Source organism: Zalophus californianus, chromosome 3, assembly GCF_009762305.2.
Source record: "Zalophus californianus isolate mZalCal1 chromosome 3, mZalCal1.pri.v2, whole genome shotgun sequence".
NCBI lineage: Eukaryota > Metazoa > Chordata > Mammalia > Carnivora > Otariidae > Zalophus > Zalophus californianus.
Genome location: NC_045597.1, coordinates 807,954 through 831,250, shown reverse-complemented (window position 1 = coordinate 831,250; position 23,297 = coordinate 807,954). Strand labels below are relative to the sequence as shown.

Genomic DNA, 23,297 nt, shown 5'->3' with positions numbered 1-23,297 from the left:
CTACAGCTTAGCTGGCACGGCCAAATTCCACAAGATTCACAAGCTGTCCAGATGGACACAAGAAGAAACAGAAAATAGTTGAATTTGTCATTCTAACTCTTTCCACAAAAAAAAAAAAAAAAAAAAAAAACTCCAGAACTGGAGGTGTACTGGTGAATTCTGGAGGGTGTACTGGTGAATTCTATTAAACTTTTAGGGAAGAAGCAACACCAATCTTACAGTCTTTCAGAAACACAGGAGGGAATGAGTCCAGCATTACCCTGACACAGAAACCAGACAAAAATATTACAAGAAAACAACAGACCAGCCCTTCACCAAATATTAGCAGTTTGAATCCAGCAATACATAAAATCAGTAATACACCAAAACCAAATGAAATTTGGTGCAGAAGTGTAAGGTTAACATTTGAAAATCTAAAAAAGAAATAAAAACATATAATCATCTGAATAGAAGCAGCATTTGATGAAATTCAACACTGTTGATTTAAAAAACTCCCAGCAAAGTAGGAATAGAAAAGAACTTCCCTAAGCTGAGAAAGGACATTTACAAAAGATTTAAGTTGACATTATGCTTAATGTAACAGAAAGCTTTCCCCCTGCGGCTGGGATGGCGCGGAAGGAGCTGGTAGCCACTGCGCTAAGACAGGAAAAAGAAAAGGCATACAGGCGGGAGGGAGTTTGTAAAATAGTCTTCTTTCACACATGACGTGAGCATGTGGGTAGAGCAGATGAAGAAATCTACAGAACTGCTACTAGAGCTGATATGCCAACTTAGCAAAGTCACAAGAGGTCGCTAGACAAAGGTCCGCTGTATTTCCACATTCTAGCAACAACTGGAGAATGACATTTAAAGGTGCAGCCCCATTCACAACAGTACCTAGAAATGTGTGGAATACTTAAGGTACAAACTGCACAAAAACATGCACGCTGGAAACTACAAAGTATTGCTGAAAATTATTTAAAGAATAAAGCAAACGAAGAGCTGCATCACGTCAAGGTGTCTGCTTTCTCCAAGTTGGTATGTGCGTTCAATCCAGTACCCGCCAAAATTCCAACAGGGTTTTCCTTTACAGAACAATGATGATAAGCTCATCTTAGAATGTATATGGAGATTGAAGGAGTTAAAGCAACTTGTAAAAGAACAGCTGGAGAGCTAACTCTCCCTAGTTTAGAGACTTGCTCTGAAGCTAGAGGCAGACACAGAGATGAGCCGATGGAGCGGGGAGCGTCACGGCACGCCCGCCCGTGCACCCGTGTGCAGCTGTGTCAATTTCAGTGAAGGTGCCAAAGGAACTTAAGGCTAAGTCTTTGTATCAGAGAGCTATCTACCTATGGGGGTGGTGAACAAATGAAATCTACAGAACTGCTACTGACTTTTATCTCACACCATCCACAAAATTTAATTTGATCATAGGCCCAATTGTAGAAGCTAAACCATAAAACTTCTAGAAGAAAACAGGAGAAAACTGTTATAATGTTGGGAAATGCAGAGATTTCTCAGGACATAAAAAGCATGAGTCATGAAACAAACATTTGATAAGTTGGATTTTAATTAAATTTAAATTTTACTTTTTGAAAGATACTATTAAATAGCAAGCCACGTCATGGGAGAAAATACAGTACTGGGAGGTAGCACATTCAGAATATATTTTTTAAAAACACTTAGAATTCACAAAAAGCAATAAACCATTTTTAAAAACTAGGACAAAGTTTAAACAGACACTTAACCAAGGAAGATACGTGAATGGTGATGCACACGAAAGGATCTTTTCATCTTGCTAGTCCTCAGGAAAACACAAACTAGTCACGAGAGAATTGCACGGCTATCGGAAAGACCGTTGATACCAGGTGTCGACAAGGACGTTGGTACGGATGGAAAAGCGTCCGACAGTTTCTTCTTAAACATGCATTCCCTGATGACCCAGCTTTTCCACTCCGACATATTTACCCAAGAAATGAAAGCCTTGTCCACCCAACGATGTGGTTTTGATTGTTCACCGCAGCTTAACTGGTAACAACCCAGGTGTCCTTCTGCAGGTGCACAGGTGAACTCCTGGTCTTGCTGCGGGATCCACCCCAGCCTCTCTGAGCACCACCCTGAGTTACAAATGTTGAACTATCTCTGTGTTGACTTCAATTCCCGCTGTGTCTTGCACTATTAGGAAAGGGCTCTGGTTAACCACATTTCATTTCTCAAACAAGCATAGGCCCTAGGTAACACCACCCCCGACCCCAGGGCCCACAGACCACGACCAGGTGAGCGTGTCACTGGGAACATGAGCTTAACTGAAGTTACGCGGTTACTCCTGCTGCAAATGCCTTGGGACTGGGTGAGTTACTCTGCTTTCCAAGAAAGTAAATGTTTTGGTTCTTTTTTTTTATGAGAGAGTTCCTTTTTCATAACCATCTAAAAGGAATACTGCCGTGGTTGGAGCACTTCAAGTAATCTATGGAAAGGAAGTTGTCAGAGATGTGCACGAGGCAGACGCGTAACCTTTCAGTGGCTTTATTTTAAACAGCAGAAGAGTACCAGCACCCAACGTGTCCTAAAGGAGAGGGCTGGTCTTCACAAGTGCTGCGTGACAGGACTCACGCTTCCCTCCCCACTTGAGAGCACACGTTTCACTTGAAAGTTGAGTTTCCTACTTTGCTGACGTGTTCCTAACTTACCCTATAATTTACACTTCTACACTTTTCCAGCCACGATTTACTTGCCTTTTGTACCATTAATAAACCAAAATAAATATTCCTGAGGTAAACGGGTAAGAGAACTGGGAAAGAGAAGTGAAAAATCTTGTCTCCTGGTAGTAAATGAGAGGAGCGGGGCACAGACCCAGCTGTGACCGTGAGCGGCACCGCGGAGCGCCCCGCCTCCTCGCGGGCCCAGTGCTGGCAAACCTCACCTTTCTGCGGGTGTCTGCCAGCTAGTTCTTGGGCAAAGGAAAAATGACGGATACCTTGCGCGAAACAAAAATATGAACAAATGATCCAGCCTGTGTGATGAACGACCAGGCAAAAGAAAATGCCATGCCCTTTAACGGTTGCTGGTGGGGGTATAAACTGCCAACATGTACTAAACACTATTGCTTTTTACTTAGTAAATTTACTGTTTGCTTCCATGACTGTCCATCTTCTGAGTCTTTAAATACATGCCAGTTCCAGCATCACAGGGTCCATTCTCACCCACCCACCCTTCTCCTTATTTCTAACTTCTTTCTTCACAGGGAGAAACATGCAAATTACGATTATCTGCAAAATATCTACCCATTTTTCAACACCAGTAAACATACAAAGTAGTTTAAGAACTGCTAACTCCTGCCCCAGGGATACCTGGTTTAGAATGGAGCGCTGGGGGCTGGCAAGGGGACGTGCACGCCCCGCCACTGTCCTCAAATGCAGACCCAGCGGGAAGTCTGACTGTGTGTTAGAAGCTGGGGGGGAGGGAAGGGAAGCTGGACCAAAACGACAAGAAGAAGACAAAACTTCCTAAAAGCTAGCAAACGTAACACGAAGGGGGAAGCCCCAAGAATCCAGGACTGTTCGGTGAGTGACAGTAATCCACAAATCCATCCTCCTTTCCGGAGGAGCGAGCGGTGACGGCCTGGGGCAGCAGGACCGAACGAGAAGGGAGGAGGCGCCGGGAAGCTCCGCGTTTGCGGAGCCGTGCGGGCGAGCGGCGGGCAGTGCGGCCGGAGCTGCGGCCGGCAGTCAGGGAGAAAGGAGAAGACCCAGGGAGCCTCCGGGCGAATCAGGGGCTCGGGTGATAGCGAGTGAGCAGGAGAGTATTTCGGGGAGGCTCTAGAGCAGGGAGACCGCCGTCTCCTTCCGGGGCACGTAGGGTTATGCACGCTGTACCAGTGTTCCCGAACTTTCTCGATAGACGACGCCCCTCGCCCCGGCCCCATACGTTCCTTTAGGGGGGTGTCGCCGCTGGCAACCGCTGGAGCCTCTGAACCCCCTTCGGCCAGGACTTTGTCTCGCCTTAAGTTCCGTCCTCTGAGGCGTCGATGTTCTGCCTCAAACATTCGATACGCGTGTTCCAGGCGTCCCCGCCTTCCGCGCCCCACGTCCAGCCCCCTTGCGAATCCGCGGCCCGGGGGAGCCCCGTCAGAGTGCCCGGGGGCACCAGAGGGGACACGGTGAGTGCTGAGGCCCTCGGGGAAGCCCCCCCTGCTCTCGGGCGCGACCGGTGAGCGCGGGCCCCACTGCGTCCCCGGGGGGCAGCGTGTCGGGCCGCGGGCCTCGGCACACAGCCGCCCTTCTCCGGGGCGCGCCCGGCTCCGACTCTGGCTGACGCGGGGAGGGCCGCTGAGGGCCCCCCCCCCCGCCCCGCGCGCCGCCTGCGCCCACTGTCCGCTTCACGCCGCGGGACCCCTTCCCGGCTCCGGAGCTGGGCCATGGGTCACGTGGAGCCGCAGTCACGTGCCTGCGGGTCACGTGCGAGGCGGGCACGGCCGGGGCGAAGGCGTCTTGTGCTCGTGATCTCGCGAGATCCGTGGGGTCACGTGACAGCGCGGGCGCGGCGCGGCCTCACGTGACGGGCGCCGCCGGCCGAAGGGTCTCTTGCCTCCCGCGGGCGCCGCAGCGGCCGGGCCTCTGGACCGCGGGACCCTCGCCTTCACGCAGCCCCCCGGCCCGCCCGCCCGCCCGCCCGCGTCTGGGGCCCGCCCGCGGCCCAACCGCCCCCGACCCTCTCGGCTCCCGCTCCGGCCTCGGCAGCCCTCGCGCCCATGGCGGCCCTCGGTGGCGCTCGGCGGCGGCCTCTGCTCCTGCTGCTGCTCGGTGAGGGGCCGGGGACGCCGGGGCAGGGGGCTGCGGGGCGGGAGTTCCCGGGTGTGCCGGGCCGGGCCGGGGGTGGCCGACGACATGAGGGGCCCGGGGAGGGGGGCGGCGGGCCGGCCAGTCGTCCTCGCCCCGGCGGAGGTCGGCGCCTGGGGTCTGGCGCGGAGCCCTCTGGCCGCTGCGTGAGGAGCTGGGGCGGGAGGTCAGCTAAGGGCCGGTTGCTCTGTGGGCTCGCTAAACTCGTTCTCTGGGTGTTATGTGGGTCTCGGGACCGGTGTGGTTTATCCGCGGGGGGCTACGTGAAGCTGTGCAGCCGAGGCGGCAGGACCTGCGTGGTCCTCTGTCCTCCCGGGCGACACGGGCCTCCCCGGGGAGACAGTAGGACGGCGCGGTGATCCCGGCCTTTTAGAGTTCGTCTTCCGTGCTTTAAGCTTCTTCCCCCCCCCCGGTCGGGCTCGGAGCGCGCACCGACGGGTGCGTGTGTGGCTGTGAACTTGGTTAGGCTCACGTGTTTAGGAGAGCTCGCGGTGGTAAAACGAGAGCAGCCAGGGCCGCGGCCTCACAATGGCAGTGTTCGTTTCCAGTGAGGGGTCGTAAAGGGCGCTGCCACTGTTCCGTGGGCGCTGGCTCCGGAGTCAAAACGTGGGACTCCGTCAGTACAGACCTCAGAAGCGGCCGGGGTGCTCGGCGTGTCAGGGATTTTGGTCTTTCTTGCACCAGTAAGAGGAGTATGTGCTGTCTCCTAGAGGGGAATCGCTGCGCGGCTGGATTTGAAGTCTGTTTAGATGTCCGTGAGGAACCTCTCCCTATGGCACCCTTTGTGAGCCCCCTCCCAGATAACATGGGAAGATTATCTAAAAGGCAGAGTCTAAAATAGGGTACAGAGGACACCTCGTGGGAGCTCCCGTGAGTGAGGTGGATGCGGATCCGCGTTCCGGTACCTACCTGCCCGTGAATTCTCTGTCTCTAAACTCTAAAATTCTGTTAATTGTGACTGGACGGATTTAGTTTCACGGTTTCGTTTTGCCTGTTGCGTAAAATGAGTTCTTTGAGCTGCATGAATAGCCACAAGGGGATGGCCTTATTCCGGCAGGAGACCCGGAGCTTTGCCCTTCCCTGGCAGGTGTAATTACGACAGGAGGAGTGGCTGGAACAAGTTCTATCAGGTCAGAACGGCAGCACTGTTCCTTATTAGAAGAGCTCACAAGCATTAGAATTTTCTATTTTATGTTTTTTTTTTTTTTTTAAGATTTTATTTATTTATTTGAGAGAGAGAGAATGAGATATAGAGAGCACAAGAGGGAAGAGGGGCAGAGGGAGAAGCAGATTCCCTGCTGAGCAGGGAGTCCGATGTGGGACTCGATCCCGGGACTCCAGGATCATGACCTGAGCCGAAGGCAGTCGCTTAACCAACTGAGCCACCCAGGCGCCCTCTATTTTATGTTTTAAAATTCACCTTGAAGATGAAGAGAAACAGCCTTAATTTCCTGCATTGCGATAGCTGAGAGAACTGTACGTGTCATAAGCTTTCTAATGCTTATTCCATTGTGTCTTTTTGGGTTTTATATTCAGTTGAAATCCAACTTTTAAAAAGGTATATTCATTTGGATTTAGGTCTTTTTAAAATGTCTATTTTGATGCATAATTTTACCAGAAAGCATCTTTTCTGAAAAATAATTCGAACTTCAAAACTACGAATTCTTCCTGCATTCATTTGTGTTTGAATACTTGGTAGAAAGCAAAGGTGGGGGTGAACTGAAAGTGTCCAACACTTGGGATTAGGTGACATTTCGTAATGTGACTCTTTAAACCACTGGTGTCAACTAGATGACTTCCTTCCCCTTTCCAAATGAAGAACTGTCACTTGGGAAGTTTGAAAAGTTTTATTCTAATTAACATTATCCTTGATTGTGGGACTTTTGTCAGTTACTTGGGTTGGTGACCAAATTCTTAACTATATTTGAAGTCAAAGTGTTCAGGGTCCATGGTTTCAAATTTCTACTGTTAGATGCTCCCTTCCCTTTGCATCCACGGATCTTGGCTACATGGCATGGGTAGCATGAGTTTTTCCTAGAACATCAGTTTAGTTGTGTTGTGATCACTTACACACAGGTCTCCCTTCCTCATTTTACAGCCCATCTTGTGCCTCACACATAGTAAGTGCTTTGTGTGTACACATAGCACCGGTTTTACAGCAGCAGTCCCTAATCAGATGTGCATAAGTCAGCTCTTCAGAAGTGTCCACTCGGGCTCTGCCTCTGTGGGTTGTGATTCCCTGTGAGGGATGGAACCTTGGTCTTTTTTTTCTTCTTTATTTAAATCTTCGTAGATGATTATGTATTACTGGTTAAGAAAAATACTGGATTTAAAAGCATCAAGCCAAGACAAACTAGGAAGTATTTCTTAAAAAAAAAAAAAAATTAAGATTTTAATTATTTGAGAGTGTGCATGAGCAGGGGGGAGGGGGAGGGAGAAGCGGGAGCCCGATCCAGGACCCAGAATCATGACCTGAGCCAGAGTCAGATGCTTAACCCCTTTTATAAAAATTTTAATGTAGAAATTTATTGACTTGTTCCATCGGATGGCAGTGTCTTCATTTCAGAATTGAGTGTTTCATAATTTGAAACCTATCTGCTCACTTGGCTAGTGTTGGAGAGAAAGCACGGTTCAGATGTGGCACCCAGTTCCAGATTGCTCAGCACCACTCACTAGCTGTGTGACCTTGAGCAAGTTAGTGTCCCTGTCTCTCAGTCTCCTCAGCTGTACAGGGGAATCATAATAGCATTTACCTGTTGTCATGATAACTAACTGCAAAGTGCTTAGTGCAGGGCTTGGCACATGGCAAGTGCTTGTTTAATAAAATGTACTTATTTGACGTTTTGTGTCAGGTACTGAGGATTCAGTGATGAACTTGGTAGATGAGGTCTGAGTAGTTTTATTTAAATAACGTCAGTGAGCATTAAAGCCAGCGCTGATGCCCTGTACTGAGTGCTCTGTGTACACTAGCTCATTTGATACTCTGATAACCCCGAGGGGTCAGCACACTTGTTCCAGTTCATAGGCGCATAAACTGAAGGCAGCGATTGCTACTGGCCCAAGGTCACACAACTAGTAAGTGATGGAGGAGTCTGTCATAGTCATGCTTCTCACAACTGTACTTGTTTTAGAGAGTGGAATTTCTACCAGTGGGAGTACTTTGAAGCCAAAGTTACTCCTTTGTATGATCCCTGGGGAAATGATTAAGTTCATGCCTGTGGGAAGGACTGCTTGAGGTTAGCCATTGCCAGCAGGCCAGGGAGCTAGCTTTGAAGAGGGACACCCACTCCTCAAATCACTGCGACATTTTAATTAATTTGAGAAGAGTTTTTTTCTTCTTACCCAGCTAACATTGTTAACAGAATTAAAAAAAAAAAAACAAAAAACTTTGGTTAGGGGCGCCTGGGTGGCTCAGTTGGTTAAGCGTCTGCCTTCAGCTCAGGTTGTGATCCCAGGACCTGGAGATTGAGCCCTGTGTCAGGCTCCCTGCTCAGCTGAAAGCCTGCTTCTCCCTCTCCCCCTCCCCCTGCTCGTGCTCGCTCTCGCTCTCTCTCACTCTCTTTCAAATGAATAAATTTTATAAACTTTTTTTTAAGATTTTATTTATTTATTTGACAGATACAGTGAGAGAGGGAACACAAGCAGGGGGAGTGGGAGAGGCAGAAGCAGGCTTCCCGCAGAGCAGGGAGCCCGATGCAGGGCTCCATCCCAGGACCCTGGGATCATGACCTGAGCCGAAGGCAGACGCCTAACGACTCAGCCACCCAGGCACCCCTCAGATGAATAAATTTTTTTTAAAATCTTTAAAAAAGAAACTTCTGACCATTAGCATACACACATTTCTCTTACAATTTTATGTTCTAATGCTCTTGTGGAGCTCTTTTTCTTGACCAAAATTTGGCTTCTAGGGCTAAGTTTCGTGTTTGAACAATTGAAAATTTCTGGATCTCTCCAGAATAATTGTGGGTATCTAGTACTGGTAAAACTTACTTTAACTTTGTTTTTGTAATACATCTTTGTTTTACTTTGACGGTCCATACCCTCAGCATATTTACTAAGTGAAAAAATTCTGTTTGAAGTTTTTTAATGTGAAATATTTTCTGATGAAGGGCTTTGAGTCAGTAGAAAGTGTTTTAATGATTTGGGGAACTCGTTTATGGAAGTGCAGCTTGGTAAAAAGTGATACGTGCATGATCCCATGCGAGGCAGCGCCCTACTGTGTCCATGGCATGTGCAGTCACATATGACTCTGCAGCAGCCGGGCCATGGCCATAGCCGTGTGAGGGCGCCTCAGGCCCGAGAGAGCCTTTGACTGGAGCAGGCAGTAGCCCATGTACACGTGATCTGGATCACTGTCCATGCTTTGACATGCTTGCTTCTGCCCTGCTAGCGTCTCTCTGGACCACTGGTATACTAAACCTGCCCTTCTGTGAAGGCGTGGGGTGATTTGTCTTTTTTTTAAAGCCTTCACTGAGTCAGAAACGAGCTGTGGAATGTTCTTTAGGTTTTACAATGGAAATTCATTTGCCAGAGTTGCCTTTAGTGTAGTCTTGCCTGAATATTGTAGGATGTAGGTTACAGTTTTGCACAGCAAACCAGACAGAAACTGCGCAGGTCTCTTCTTTGCCCTAGTTAGCTGCATTCTCATGCGGCAGCTTCTTGTGAACGTAGGTGTTGGTATTTCTCGGACCAGAAGCTTATGGGAAGGGATGTGGGGTTCCTGGCTACTTTTTGCTTTGTGCTTGAACAGTAGTTGGCTTTAAAGATTTTATCTTGTGAAAGCTCCAAGGGTAAAATGAATTGTGTTTGTTGGAGTCATTTACTTTGCTAGGGACAGGGATTTGAGAATGAAAAGTTAATTGAGTGTCTACTGAGTGTATGCCTTCAAAATGTGCCTGTGTCACGTTGACACTCGGAGTGGCTGGAGGATGGCTAGAGGGCGTGCAGGGACTGGCTGCAGCAAGGAGGGAGGGCACGTCACTTCTGAATCATATGGTACGTGATGCTGGTTGACAGTGTTTGGCTTTAGAACTAGTGAAAACACCTATTTTTGCCCGTCTGTAGAAGAGTATACTAACACATGTGGCTTGGAGGAATTACCTACTGCTCTACCACATCATGAAGCCAGACATGGCACTGACCCTGAGAATTTAAGGAGGAAATAGCCACCATCGCTGCCAAGCTGGAGAGACCTGTGAGAATTTTATTCTTTCCCTTTCTGGGATATGGCAGCCTTACCTAGACATGTTGACTGATGTCTTAACATCACATAGCCAAGTCCAGGTTCAATCGAATCATTATTTTTTGAGACGCTTTCTGAAATTGGGCAAAGAGCTCAGATCTGTGAGTCCATGGCTTTTCGGCCCTGCCAGCGGCCCATGAGAGGTAACAAGAGGTCCAACTTTAAGTAGTAGTTTGGGACCATGGCAAAAGATAGCCCCAGTTCTCCCATGGGCTTCTGCCGAAGATCAGTATTTAGGTTGAATTGTGCCTCCAGGACCCTACCACATCTTCCAGAGGCCCTCTGAGGACTGAGCGTGGAGCAATGTGTGCCCAGGGGTGATCTGGAAATTGACAGGTGACCTCCCCTCAGTGTCCTGACATCAAGCATTAAAGAACTGTCGAACAGGTTGGGAAACTGATCGATGGGTTTAGAGTTAACGTTTCCCAGACTTGTATCTAGGAGGGACGGGACAGAGACCCAGCTGAACCCGGCCTGGGTCATCCACGTATCTCATTTTTTAAGAAGCACGGTGGTGTTTCCTAATAAAGCCCATTGTTGCCATGGCTAGAGGCAACAGAAGCATCCAGTTGTATTTTCAAAACTGTGTTTGGATATTTCTGTCTTTCCTGGAGTTAGCAGGTCTCGTACATGGCACAGCAGCGGTGTTTGTGGTAAAGGACGCCAACGGGACAGCTTGCATCATGGCCAACTTCTCCGCTGCCTTCACGGCCAGCTATGACACCAGGAGCGGGCCTAAGGTAGGAAACACCAGGTCTTCCATGCAGTGTGTGGGATGTGTGTGAAGGTTTTTTTAATTATTATTTTAAATAAGTGTTTGGAAAAGGGCGTTGCTGTAACACGGTAGGTGTATGCATGTGCCCCGCTGGGCCGTCGCCTGTGCTCTGTGTACCCTGAAGCCACAGTCGTGACTTGTAAACCATCCTGTTGTGCGCTCTCACTGTCCGGTAGGAGTGTTGTCGCAGACTTGTGCGTGCTTCCCCTCTACGGTCACAGTGCTGACCAGCCTGATGTGTTAGAGCCTCTCCTGGGACCCCGGTCGTCTCACGCACTCTTCCAGGCTCAGGGCGCGGTTGCGTCTGCTGTTTGCCGTCTGCACGCGCCGTCCTACTCCGAGGCGCCTCTCCCTTGTCCTCCTAAAACAACTCGTACTTCTGCAGGGTAGAAAAAGGCTTTTTGCATTTGTAGATTTCTAGCAAATAAGGTGCATTTGTATTTCTTTCTTTGTTAATTACCTGCTGGTGGACATTTCACTTTTATTTAACATTGACTCTTAAACGTATCTCTAAACCAGATGTTTTCAGTTCTTTGTTGAAACCGCACTTTTCCTGCCCAGCCCCCATGTTGACAGCATTGAATCATCTTATTACCCCTCGGGGGCAGTAGTGGGGCCCAGTGTTGGTGGGGAGGACGGGAGCTCCTTTGGGGCACTCGGGACTCTGTGCAAGGTGCTCAGGCCTCATCAGCTCGTGTGTGCGAGGTAATGTAAACGTGCTTGCACCCAAGACAGAAGAGGCCTGGGCAGGTTCTGTCCCGCAGAAGCGTTTCAAGTTACAGAGACCGGTCCCAACACCTTTTGTGGTCGTTGCTACTTTACTTTTTTTGTGTTTGGATTTTTTTAATGTCATTTTGAAAAATACTATGTTCCACAAATGGAATCACCTGCATGCTGCTGTGTGCCTTACTCTTTTATCACCGTATCTCTGTCACCTGGTGGAGTTCTGTCATTTCTTGGGAGCAGCATGAGTGGACAGCATCACCACAGTTGGGTTAGCTGGTCCAGTTCCTTTTGGGGGTCTCTAGGTGGTTTTGTAGTGGTTTGTTTTGTCTGCAGTGGTCAATTCAGATAGTTCTGCAGCAAACACCCCCTTCTCTTTGTTTTAAAGAGACTTTTTTAAGTACAGTTGACACATGATGTTGCGTCAGTTTCAGGTGACAACTTAGTGATTTGACAAGTTTATCCATTATGCTGTGCTCACTACACATGTAGCTAACATCTGTCCCATAAAGAGACATGTTCCTTAAACATTTTTATAGCAAACAAGTAGTAGTGGCTTTTTCAAATATAAATACACAGCTCACTTGAAGCCTGGTAAGAATTATTTCAGTTTACCAAGATAATTGTAGTTTTAATTCTGCTATAAATTAAAATTATGTTAACAAAGAACGTTCAATTAAATAATTGTCAGCTTTGTCTTACACTGGTTTTTAGTCTGTACCGACACGTAATACTGATTTTCCTCGTGTTTTTATTTATGTTAAAAATGAATATGCTAACGGTGGCATCTGAAAGGGAGCTGAGGTCCGACTCCCTGAAGGTCTTCCTTTGGCACATCTTAATCCCTTTCGTGACCTGCATTCTGACTGGGTCTGTCGTCCTTTGTTGTAGAATGTAACCTTCGACCTGCCATCTGATGCAGCAGTATTAAATAGCAGCTCTTGTGGTAAAGAGAATGCTTCTGACCCCAGTCTCATGATTGCTTTTGGAAGAGGACATGGACTGATTCTCAATTTCACAAGAAATGCAACACGTTACAGTGTTCAGCTGATGAGTTTTATTTATAACTTGTCTGACACACAGATTTTCCCCAATGCAAGCTCCAAGGGTAAGAACCAAAACTGACTAGTTATAAAGTTAAGAAAATTGGGTTGGAGAGTGTCTAAAATTTTAACCAAGTACTTCAAGTAGTTAAAAATTGATTTTTTTTTTCTTTACAGCTATCAAGACTGTGGAATCTGCAACTGACATCAGGGCTGACATAAATAAAAAATACAGATGTGTGAGCAACAACCAGATTCACATGCACAATGTCACTGTCACACTCCATGATGCCACCATCCAGGCGTACCTTGCCAACAATAGCTTCAGCAAGGAAGGTAGGACGCTGCCTTTGACCCGGATGCCCAGGCCCAACTCCAGTGCATGCAGACATGGCTTTGAGCCCATGCCTGAGGAAGATGTGTATGTGAAGATTTGTGCAGCCAGGGACTGAGCTGGCAGCTCACACTTAGAATTGTCCAGCGAACATTTTTTTTCTCTAAAGAAGGTGATCTCTTTAGGTGAGGTTGGACTAATACTGATTTAAAAGGGCAAAGCAGTTGCATCCCTTGTTGGGGAGCTGATGAGGTCAGGGCACAGGATCTCTTCCAGTTTAAGCCAAGTGTCCTTTCATCAAGACCTAGGCTTAACCTCTGTCCAGCTTGGAGGGCCAAGGGGCAGATGGTGAAGGACCTTGAGCACCTTTTAGGGCAGGGGTTGGGCGGATGACGCACCAAGGAGGCACCTGCCAGCCCAGCTCCACTGGTGGGCCCTGAGTTCCAACAAGACAAGGCTCCGGGCCTCTCCTAGCTCTGTGGTCTTGGGTAAGGTTGTGAGGTAAGAATAATAACCTGTGTTAGCAGGTTATTATTCCCTTGTGGGGTAAGAAGAATAACCTGTGTTAGCAGGTCCTTAAGGTTAAAAAGGAAATTTATGCAAAGTGCATATTTCAGGGCCTGGCTCAGTTAATGGTAAAGCATGTTGTCATTCAACTATGACTGAAGAAAGCTCTTTTCCTCAGTCCTACCAGTCAGCTCCCAGATCACTGTCCTCTTCCTGAAGGGTGAGGAAGGGTGACCACCTCGAGGAAGTCGTCCGTACTTCTCGGTGGTTAGCCACGCTCTTGTGAGCCTTCGGTTTGCAGTGTCCCCAGTGGTGTGGCTGGATCCATAGAGGTGCCTGCTGGCGTGTGACTGATTTGCACCAAGTCACTGGTGCTGAAGGGCATGATGGACCGGTTAGCACTTTGTGCAGTTGGGTGCAGCCCTCCTGAGAGGCATGCATGCTCTCAGCAGGGCCAGAACCTGGCCTGCAGGTGCCATCTAGCCCATCTCCGGTTTCTGTACGGCCAGTAAGCTAAAAATGGATGTTGTGCTTATCAATTTTAAGGTTAAGAAAAATCAAAAGAACATTTCACAGCACATGAAAATGACACAAAAGCCAAGTTTCAGTACCTGTAACTAGAGTTTCCTTGGAGCACAGCCGTGTTCGTTCACACACCTGTTTTCTATGGCTGTTTTCACACTCCCGTGGCAGAGTTGGGACGGGCACAAGCCACCGGACAGCCACAGAGTCTAAAATGTTTGCTGTCTGTGACTGGGAAAAACATGTCCAGCAGCAAGTGTTCAGGGCAGAAAGGTAGGTCTGTGTGAGCTGGAGCAGCTGTCGAGGAGACCGGCTGGACGGGCCCTCTCTACACCCCCCTTGTCCGGGGAGCTGCATGTGTGCGTGTCCGTCAGCAGGCCCAGGTGTGCACACTGACACCTGCCTGCTCAAACAGAGGAGTGACCACACAGGGGTTAGAGTCACACGAAATGCCTCAGGAGCTGATGCTCACGGTTTCAGGTCTCGGATGGCTGGGTTTCGTCCCCAACAGTCTTCTCCCTCCAGTCTGGGGCAGAAGGGAAAAGTAAAAACTGCCAGAGGCCTTGGGAAATGAGAGCATCCTGGTTTGCTGGCTCGGTGCAGTGACTTCACTAGCACCTGGGCCTCAGGCAGTCGTGGGGTAGAGCTCCTCACCTATACAAGTTGTTTTCCTCTGCGTGGAACGCCTTTGACCACAGACAGAGATGACCCGGTCTCCCCTGTCTGGGGTGCCCAGCCGCTGAGTTCCTGAGGGCACTAGAGCCCAGGACAGGGCTCCAGCTTCTGGTCTAAAATCACACGACAGTGTGGAGAGGCTGATTTCTTTTAAGGTTAATTATTTTGTTTTTTAAATAGATTTTTATCTTTCAGAGCAGTTTTAGGTTCACAGTTAAACAGTGAAGGGTTCCCACATAGCCCTGTCCCCCCGTGCACACGGTCCCTCGCTGTCGGCATCCTGCACGTTACCCCCAGGGGAGGATGTATGTGTGTGATTCCAAATGGAAAAGCTCCTTCAGGGAGGCCGTCCCTCCCTACACCTGTGTCCCAGCCGCTGGCCCCCTGTTCTTAGGTCTGCTCCCATCCTACAGAGGATTCTGTGAGTTGATCATAAACTTGGTCACTAAGCTCAGCCTCACTCCCCACCTCCCCTTGTGTCCCATGGTTCATCAAAGCTTGCTTTCATTTTATGTTAAATCTGCCTTTGCTGATATGTCTCTGTTTTGGAAAGGAAACTTGCTGCCTTTTAAAGACTCTAGAGCGCTCTCTTAGTGAATCTGTTGGGAAGAGGAGTGTTAGAGGTATCCCAGAGATGCACAGAATGTCCTCTACAAGTTGGCATGCCCCTGTGACAGGCCGGAAGGCTTGGTGAGATGATGGCATGCCTGCATACTCTTCACTGGACAGGAAGGAGTCCCCATAGGGCTTTTGGGCTCCTGTCACCATCAGTTCACATCCTCTACAGTCACCCCTGATCAGTCTTTACCTGGAGTGCTAAGAAATGAAATGAGCAAACAAGTTCTAGGGCCCCCCCTTCCTTTCCCCGCCACACCCCCCCACTCCCACCCCGTGATGTCTTCCTTGTTTTCTGGGATGTGGTCCTCTGGTGGCCTGGGTTCAGGCCTAGTGACTAGGGGAGTTCCTGGAGCAGCCGTGTAGGCGGGGAGGAGCTCCAGAATGGGCATCTGTTCTATAGGCGGGGACTGCACTGTTCCCAGAATTTACTGCAGCAGACCTTGAACAGCACAGGTGTGAGCTGTGTGGGTCCACTTACACGTGGTTGTGTTTCAATAAATGCAGTATGGTACTGTAAATGTATTGTACAATTTTTTTTCCTCTCCTGTCGTTAGAAGAATACAGTATGCAGTGTCTTATACAAAATGTGTGTTAATTGGCTGTGTTATTGATAAGGCTTCTGGTCAACAGTAGGCTTTTATGATTAAGTTTTTGGGGGAGTCAGAGGTTAACGTGGATTTTCGACTTTGCGGGGGTTAGAGCCCCTCACCCCATTGTCATTCAGGGGTCAGCTATAGTTGATGACATGACCTGAGCCGTGTTGAAGCTCAGCTTGATAGCATACTTCACTGTTCCTCAGCTCCCTGTGAGCCTGGGATCTGATCTTTGGAGAGCCCCCTGGTTAGCCAGCACCTGTCACACTACTTTTTGTCTGTGTTGCTGTTTCTGACCGTGGTTTGCAATCAGAGGGACCCATGTATTTTTCCTACAAGCGGTTTACAATCAGAGGGACCCGTGTATTTTTCCTACAAGCAGGAGATTTGATGTAACTGATCACATATAGCAAGACAGCATAAATCGCTTTTAGAAATATTTGGTTTTTGTTAAAATTGAGCCATTTGTTTATCTCCTTTTGTGCTAGTTTCATTTCTTTGGCTCTTAGGCACAGTTCTTTTTGGTTTGATTTTTTGTCACCAAATTGTAAGCTTCTTCAGGGAAGAAATTCCATCTCAAATATGTTAAGTATATTTTATATTCTCGTAGTTTGCTGTACTTACGGGTTCTTAATGATACATGAAGATATATCCAAGAATTAGTAAATTTTTGGTCATAAAAACCCATGTAAAGTTTTTATTTGATGGACTGCAAGTGTTGGGGCAGGTTCTGTGGCCTCACTCGTCTGTAGTGTTGTGGGGGCCTGGGCCAGAGAGCCTTAGTTCACTCTGCCTCTCCATGTGCACTGCCCTATCGGAAAGGCCTCAGGTACTTACAGATTTCAGTTTAAAAGGAATCGAGCACAGGCCAAGGCTGCCGAATTGTCCTGTCAGTCCTGTTGATGAAGGTGAGCGCTGAGGAAAGCAGCGGGTGTTGTCTTTCCCAGAGGTCTGTAAAGTTAGGCGGATGGTTCTCATTCTGGAGTGGTCTGAGCAGGGGAGAGTGTCCCACTCTGTGTCTGTGGGAATGGCATTTCGGGCCCCAGGCCCAGCAGAGGATCCTATTATTCATCTTTGCACGTCTAAGATTTGATGTGTGGCACTTGTGGGTGCTTTTGCGACCGTTAGTTCAAAATAGGAACTCTTCACTGTGGTTCACCCCAAGTTCACGTCCCACCCAATCCCACACAGTTTGTCATCATATCTCTCTCAGGAGTGACTCCCAGGGTGGCTCAAAGTGAAGGAACTGATGCTAAAGGAGCTCTCTCCGTGTGAGACTCTGATTGTAGCATGCAAGCTTCCCTGAAAGTCAGCTGCTGCCAGATCATTTGGGGCCTCCAGGGCACAGAAGCTTTTGAAAATCATGCGAAGAGGAATCGTGGAAGGATGCACAGCCTGCATTTCCTGGGGCCCGTGGTCTTCCCAGAGGCCTTCTCACGCGCGGGTAGCACTTAGCACACTCCATGCATTTTACTTGTGATTTCCTCATTTGGACTGAGCATTCTGCAAGTAGGACTGTCGTTTCTGCTTCAGGACGGGCTGCTCAGAGCACAGACTCCGCATTCGCAGTTAGAAGGAGGAGGGCGCTTTGTCCGTGAAGATTTCCACAGTCTTGATGGTACATTGTGTGTGTTCCCAGGCTGATATTTTGCAGCCCGCTTTATGAAAACAGTGGATCGTGTGTAAAAATGCTGATCAAATCCGTGTAGGTTACTCTCCCCTGTGTGTGCCGTGTGCCCACCTAGGCCAGGATTGGGAGGCCACCTGTTCTCGTTCTTGTTTTCCACATAATTATGTCACGTTGTGTAATAGTTTGTGAAGTACTTATGAGGCTGTTCTTAACAGTGCAGCTATGACCTCAGCCTGCAGCTTAGCTCCGGGGGAGATGTGGGCGGTGTGGCCAGTACACCTTGAGGGGTACGTCTCTGGCAGCCTTTGTCCTGCCACCACGAGCCCAGGTTACACCCACTCCATCATGCTCTTTCCATCTTTATTTTCTGTCTAGAAAGGCATTGGACTGTACGAGATTGTATTGTGTGAAGGCACGCTGCATGCGTGAGCTTTCCAGAGAGAGTGTGGAATCCTTTCTTTGTCAGTCCTACAGGGCGAACTTTCCCATCTCTCCCCATCTCAGCCCCCCACCCAGGTAGATGGGATGTGGAGGAGGAAGGGCAAAGCTTCGTTTGAGCTTGGAGCAAGAAGTGATCAGGTGTTCGGAAGTTTCCGCATCTTCCCAGTGGGCGCTACAGCCCTGGAGGTGGTGGGCGCGCTGCAACGGCTCAGCGGAGCAGAAGTGGGGACGGGGTGGGGGTGGGACTTGGATGGAAATCATAGAAATCAAACCCTTGATTACCCACAGAAACGGGGTGGTAAGACAGAGAGCTCAGTTTGGGGCTGACGGTCTCCTGAAGTGCTGAGGAATGTCGGATCATCTTCACAGGAGGCAGCGGTCTGTCCTGGATGCACCTGTAGAGAACATTCATTTATCTTTGCTTTTGGTTCAGTCGGCCTTGATTTTGAATATAAATTTTTGTTGTAAATCATAGTGGATCAAATTCTGAGAACCTGAATCACATTTAAACTCCTGAGATCTCTGGGTGCACCATGTGCTCTCTGCCAAGGCCTGACATGCCCCAGCTTCCCTCACTCCTGGATTGTGGTCTCCTTCCTGGGAGTCTTCACTCACACTTACTGGGCCTTCTCCCTGCATGAGGGTGCCTGCCTGTGGGTGCCTTCACCCCATCTTGCTCCAGATCACCCACAGCAGCTGGCTGACTTGTGTACCTGTTCTCAGCTCTGGTCTTGTCCTGCAGGGACCCACCTGATGCTCATCCTTCTGAGGGCCTCCTGGGTTTCTCTCCCACGGGCGCCATGCTGACAGCATTAGCTTTGTCCTGGTGTGTGTGTCTCGGGCTGTCTGTCCCTCCAGAGCCTGTGAGCTCTCCGGCACCATGCCTAGCATGCAGCCGCACAGAGAACATGGTTTTGAACTGTTGCTATTTGCAGTGGTGTGTGGCCGCCGGTCCCGGCGGCAGGTGATGGTGAAGGTTTTCTTTTTTCACAGTACGAAGGAAGGTTTGTCATGCAGAGGGGATAGATCTGTGAGGGCAGGGTTGCCCAGAGGCTGAGCTGGAAGAGCATCCAGTCAGAACCATGGTGCGGTGGCAGGAGTGGGGATGGCCCTATGGGACAGCGGCGCCCGCCAGTCCTGTACTTACAGAGTGGGGTAGGCACGTGCCATCCTGGAGCAGACTGAGAAATGGCATTCTGCGGGTGGGGCTGGCTGAGAGTCTGAGGGGGTGCCGTAGCTCTGAGGAACTAGGACTTTGTCTCTCTTCCCACTTGTCGGTCCAGAGACGCACTGTGAGCAAGACGGGCCTTTCCCGACAACGGCGCCGCCGCCGCCTCCCCACCCTTCGCCATCCCCAGCGCCCGAGAACCCCCCCGTGTACAAGTACAATGTGAGCGGCAGCAATGGGACCTGCCTGCTGGCCAACATGGGGCTGCAGCTGAACGTCACCTACGAGAAGAAGGACAACACGGTAGGCTCAGCCCCCAGAGCCCTTCTTTCTGTGGTGGGAGTGTTGGTACATGAGCAGCAGGACACTGCGTGGAAGTCTGAGAACGGTGCCTGTGCCTGTGCTGTGGTCAGCCTCTCGGCACACAGCCACGCCATACCCACCTGTCCACATACCAGGGCTGCTTTTCCCTGAAACAATTAAGGAGTTGTAGGGTGGTCCCCAAAGCCAAAGACGTGTGTTGTTTGGCACACTGCAGGACAAGTTTATTGACCCCAAAGAGAATGTTAAATTTTGCTTTAAAACTCTACCACTCCAACGTTTTTTTATGCTCTTCCTTTGAAATAATATTTCTCCTTACTGGTGACCAAGTCTTTGGGGCTATGCAGGGAACGTGCTTGGGATGGGTGTGAGGCGTGTGGCTGTCGGGAGATGGGGTGGAGGGGCAAGTGTGTGTCCTTGTGAAAATAGCAACCAGGAGGAGCAGGAAAAATGGTTTTGGAACCCAGAAATCTGTGCTAGAGTAAACTTCGGATGTTTTCTTTCTGGTTTTGGTTAAAATGATGGTGGCCTTGAAGTTCTTACTTTAAGATTAGTTTTGTTTTTCCAGAGTATGGAGGACCCAGGGCATGAAATAGAATGGTAACTTGTTTGCTTTTTTTACTTAGACCATGACGAGAGTGTTCAGCATCAACCCGAATAAGACCACTGCCGGAGGGAGCTGCGGCCCCCAGCTGGTGACCCTGGAGCTCCGCAGCGAGAGCGTCTCTCTCCTGGCCTTCCATTTTGGAATGGTGAGGCTGCACGTTCCTGGTGCTCTGGGGGCTTTGATGTCAGAGCCGCTGCGTGGCGGCCATTGGCCTGAGCGCTCTGTGCGCTGGCTGGAGTGAAGATCGGATGAAGATAGCAAAACCCACAGCCCTGCCTTAGTGAAGAAGGGGAATCTGCTTTCTCCGCCTTCTTTTTTTGCTGGTGTTTTGGATCCTCACCCCCCCCCCCGCCCCCCACCAATCCTGTTTTTATTAAGGAATGCCTCAGTTGGTTCTTTATGTGGCAGATGTGAGGGAGCGCCTGCGGCCTGCCCACAGCCACCTTCCGCGCCCAGCTGCGCTCAGCTCAGCCTCCCACCTCACACACTGTCGTCACCCCTTCCTTGAGGGGCAGCGTCTCTGGGTCTTGGCTCTTCTCTTCCTTATACCCGTCTGGGATGAGTCCTCTGTGAAGCTAGCAAAATCATATGGGAAGAATAGAAGTACCGTCTGCGAGCGTTTGTAGTACATACTGCAGATGAGCTGATTAACAGTTGGGTTTCTCCTAATAAAGTTTACGTTCCTAAAGTTCAGCAAACTTTGGGAAAAGCTTGCTTTTTTAGAATATGGCTTCTTCAATCCCTAGTTTAGCAGAGTCTGATTCTGTAAAAAAAGTTCTAGAAGGAACTCATGAGCATTTGTGTTCTCGAGATTTACGGGATGCCTTACACAGACCGCATACCCCACGGCTTCATGCTGAAGCTAGAAATGCAGGAGTCAAATTTATTACTAGATGACCCTTCAGGTTTGACAGTAAACATGTGTCTGGCAAGTGGTTAAGGATTACCTTCTTCTCTTTAAGAATGCAAGTACTAGCCGGTATTTCCTGCAAGGAATCCAGTTGAATATGACTCTTCCTGACGCCAGAGGTAAGACCCCCACAACTCCCCTGCCCGTCCAGGTGCCCCGGAGCACTCAGTCTCACCTGCCTTTGCAGATCCCACCTTTAAGGCCGCCAACAGCTCTCTGAAGGCCCTTCAGGCTACCATCGGGAATTCGTACAAATGTAACGCTGAGGAGCGCGTGCAGGTCACAGAGGCCTTCTCCATCAACATCTTCAAAGTGTGGGTTCAGGCTTTCCAGGTGCAAGGAGACAAGTTTGGGTCTGGTGAGTAGCACCGAGGGCAGCATTTCAGACCCTGCACAGGGTCTGCAGGCTGTGGTTCTGTTTGGAAATTTAATCATTTAGAGCAATTCCCCTTCTTGCATCCCCTTGCCTTCGAAAAGCCCAGCATCTACAGATGTGAGCACGTGGCACCGTGGTGCAAAGGTCCTTTTCGGAGCCGGCATGTGTCTTCCCCTGTGAGAGCAGGGTATGGGGACGCAGCCGTGTGGCATGTTGTGTCCCCGCGGTAGTCGATGAGAACTCGCGCCCCCCCAGCCGGGCTGTGGGAATGGGTGGGGAGGCAGGGGAGGCCCGTGAGGTCGCCCGGTGTGAGCGCCGCGTGCCCCCTGTCCCCGCAGTGGAGGAGTGCCAGCTGGATGAGAACGGCATGCTGATCCCCATTGCCGTGGGCGGTGCCCTAGCAGGGCTGGTCCTCATCGTCCTCATCGCCTACCTCGTCGGCAGGAAGAGGAGCCATGCCGGCTACCAGACCATTTAGCGCGGCCGCGAGAGGCGCGGGGCAGCGGCCGCTGCGGGCTCTCTGCTCCTTTCCCCGGGCTTCGGTTGGTGTTGAGGGAGGCGCACTTTCTTGCAAACTGATTTCAGATCTGCTTTACCCAATGTGAAGTTCATCTTGCAACATTTACTATGCACAAGAGTAACTTTGAAACGACGGTGTTAATTTTGCTAACTGGGTTAAATATTTTGCTAATGGTTCAACGTTAATATTTACCAAAGTAGAACTTTAAGGTGGGAGGGTAAGAGTGCTTTTCTAAGAGGGGCACTGGCTCCACTGTCATTTGGCTTTTTAAGATTCTGGTGTTTGGCCCCTTCATTCTTGACTGAGATTTCAGCCTTGCCAAGGGAGGGTCCCTGGTCTTGACCTTAGGACCTCTGAGGAGGGCTGGCTAGGTGTTAGGCCGCTATGCTTAAGAAATTAGTAGAGAAAGAAGATCTTAAAACAGAAGTACTCCAAAAGATGAAGATCTGGAACGCTTAAATTAAGCTTTAGAAGCCAGGACAGGCCCTGCCCCCTGCCCCCCAGGCGGCACAGCTCAGTACTTGGGCAAGGGCGCTCCTATGCGTCAGGGCCTTTGGTCTTTCCATGCTCTGCCACTCAAGAGCTGGCACTTTTTTTAAAATAGATAAATGGGTGTTATTTTTATTTACCTTTTTGTAAAGTGATTTCCAGTCTTCTGTTTGAGGTTCAGGGTGATCCTGTTCTGCACTTGTGTAAATACTGGGTATCACACTGATCTACCCGCTTGCCGCTCGGGAGGCTGTGCACTGAGGACCCTTCATGTCACGCATTGCTGTAACAATGCTAATAAAGCATCTCTTTCTTTCTCTGTCTGGACCTCGTCCTTCTGCCTGCGCTCATGGGAGGTCTCGTCCAAGGTGCACGGGCGGAGGGCAGGTGTCTGCCAGTGCCCCCAGCTTTGGGGAGAGCTGGTGTTGCTGCTGGTCTTACTGGGTAACTTGCAGGACAAACAGGAGTTGTGACTGAGCAGGGACGCACCGAGTCCCACCCACACGGCGAGGACGAGGACAAGCGCCAGCAGGTGCTGCAGACTCCTGCAGGGCCGCACTACGAAGACGGGCCGCCTTCATCTCCTCCAGGATGGGGGCAGCAGGAGGCCCCGTTGCTGTGCTCAAGAGCTTTCAGAGCAGGAGCTGAAGCCTGAGATTCATTTTAATCTTTCCTTTTTAAGCAAAGACCTGTGCCTTCTGAGGATTTATGGACCTTACTGGCTGAGGTTGAAGCCAACCTGCCTGCCAGGCAGCCCCGGGACTGGAGCGTCCCCAAGCGGCACCTGCGTACCGGCAGGCCCTGGGGCCACATGGCTGGTGTGTGTCAGGCCTCCCCCGGCAACTGTGCCGACCCCACACTGGTGAGCCCGCGCTGCACTGCACCGTGAAGTGCGGCCTCTGGGGCTCCCTAGGCTTTGGCGGCCTGCCCCGGCCACCACTCCCTCCCCACGAGAGCGTCTGTGCATGCAGTGTGGTCCCAGTGCA

At 49.9% G+C, this 23,297-nt stretch overlaps 1 protein-coding gene across 4 annotated transcripts; it reads left to right on the top strand.

Moving 5' to 3' along the window:
- The first annotated feature begins 1,589 nt into the window (after positions 1 to 1,589).
- On the top strand, positions 1,590 to 22,630 carry LAMP1 (lysosomal associated membrane protein 1). Of its 4 annotated transcripts, none has more exons than XM_027588315.2 (9): positions 4,537 to 4,781; positions 10,678 to 10,799; positions 12,449 to 12,665; positions 12,778 to 12,936; positions 19,204 to 19,391; positions 20,036 to 20,161; positions 20,979 to 21,045; positions 21,114 to 21,284; positions 21,641 to 22,630. In XM_027588315.2, the coding sequence occupies exons 1-9, from the start codon at positions 4,730 to 4,732 to the stop codon at positions 21,778 to 21,780; spliced, it is 1,242 nt and encodes a 413-aa protein (XP_027444116.1). In that variant the 5' UTR covers positions 4,537 to 4,729; the 3' UTR covers positions 21,781 to 22,630. The 4 variants fall into 4 exon arrangements, with proteins under 4 accessions (XP_027444118.1, XP_027444116.1, XP_027444117.1 ...); XM_027588316.2 differs by having other exon boundaries at positions 4,567 to 4,781; positions 10,681 to 10,799; XM_027588318.1 differs by lacking the exon at positions 4,537 to 4,781 and adding an exon at positions 9,889 to 10,011.
- Positions 22,631 to 23,297: the final 667 nt, after the last annotated feature.

What these genes read in the sequence shown, in the direction of transcription:
- LAMP1 (XM_027588315.2), top strand. Translation starts at nt 4,730, where the DNA reads ATGGCGGCCCTCGGTGGCGCTCGGCGGCGGCCTCTGCTCCTGCTGCTG. An exon ending in GACTCTTCCTGACGCCAGAG is followed by an intron (nt 21,046 to 21,113) that starts GTAAGACCCCCA and finishes CTGCCTTTGCAG; the next exon opens with ATCCCACCTTTAAGGCCGCC. An exon ending in AGGAGACAAGTTTGGGTCTG is followed by an intron (nt 21,285 to 21,640) that starts GTGAGTAGCACC and finishes CTGTCCCCGCAG; the next exon opens with TGGAGGAGTGCCAGCTGGAT.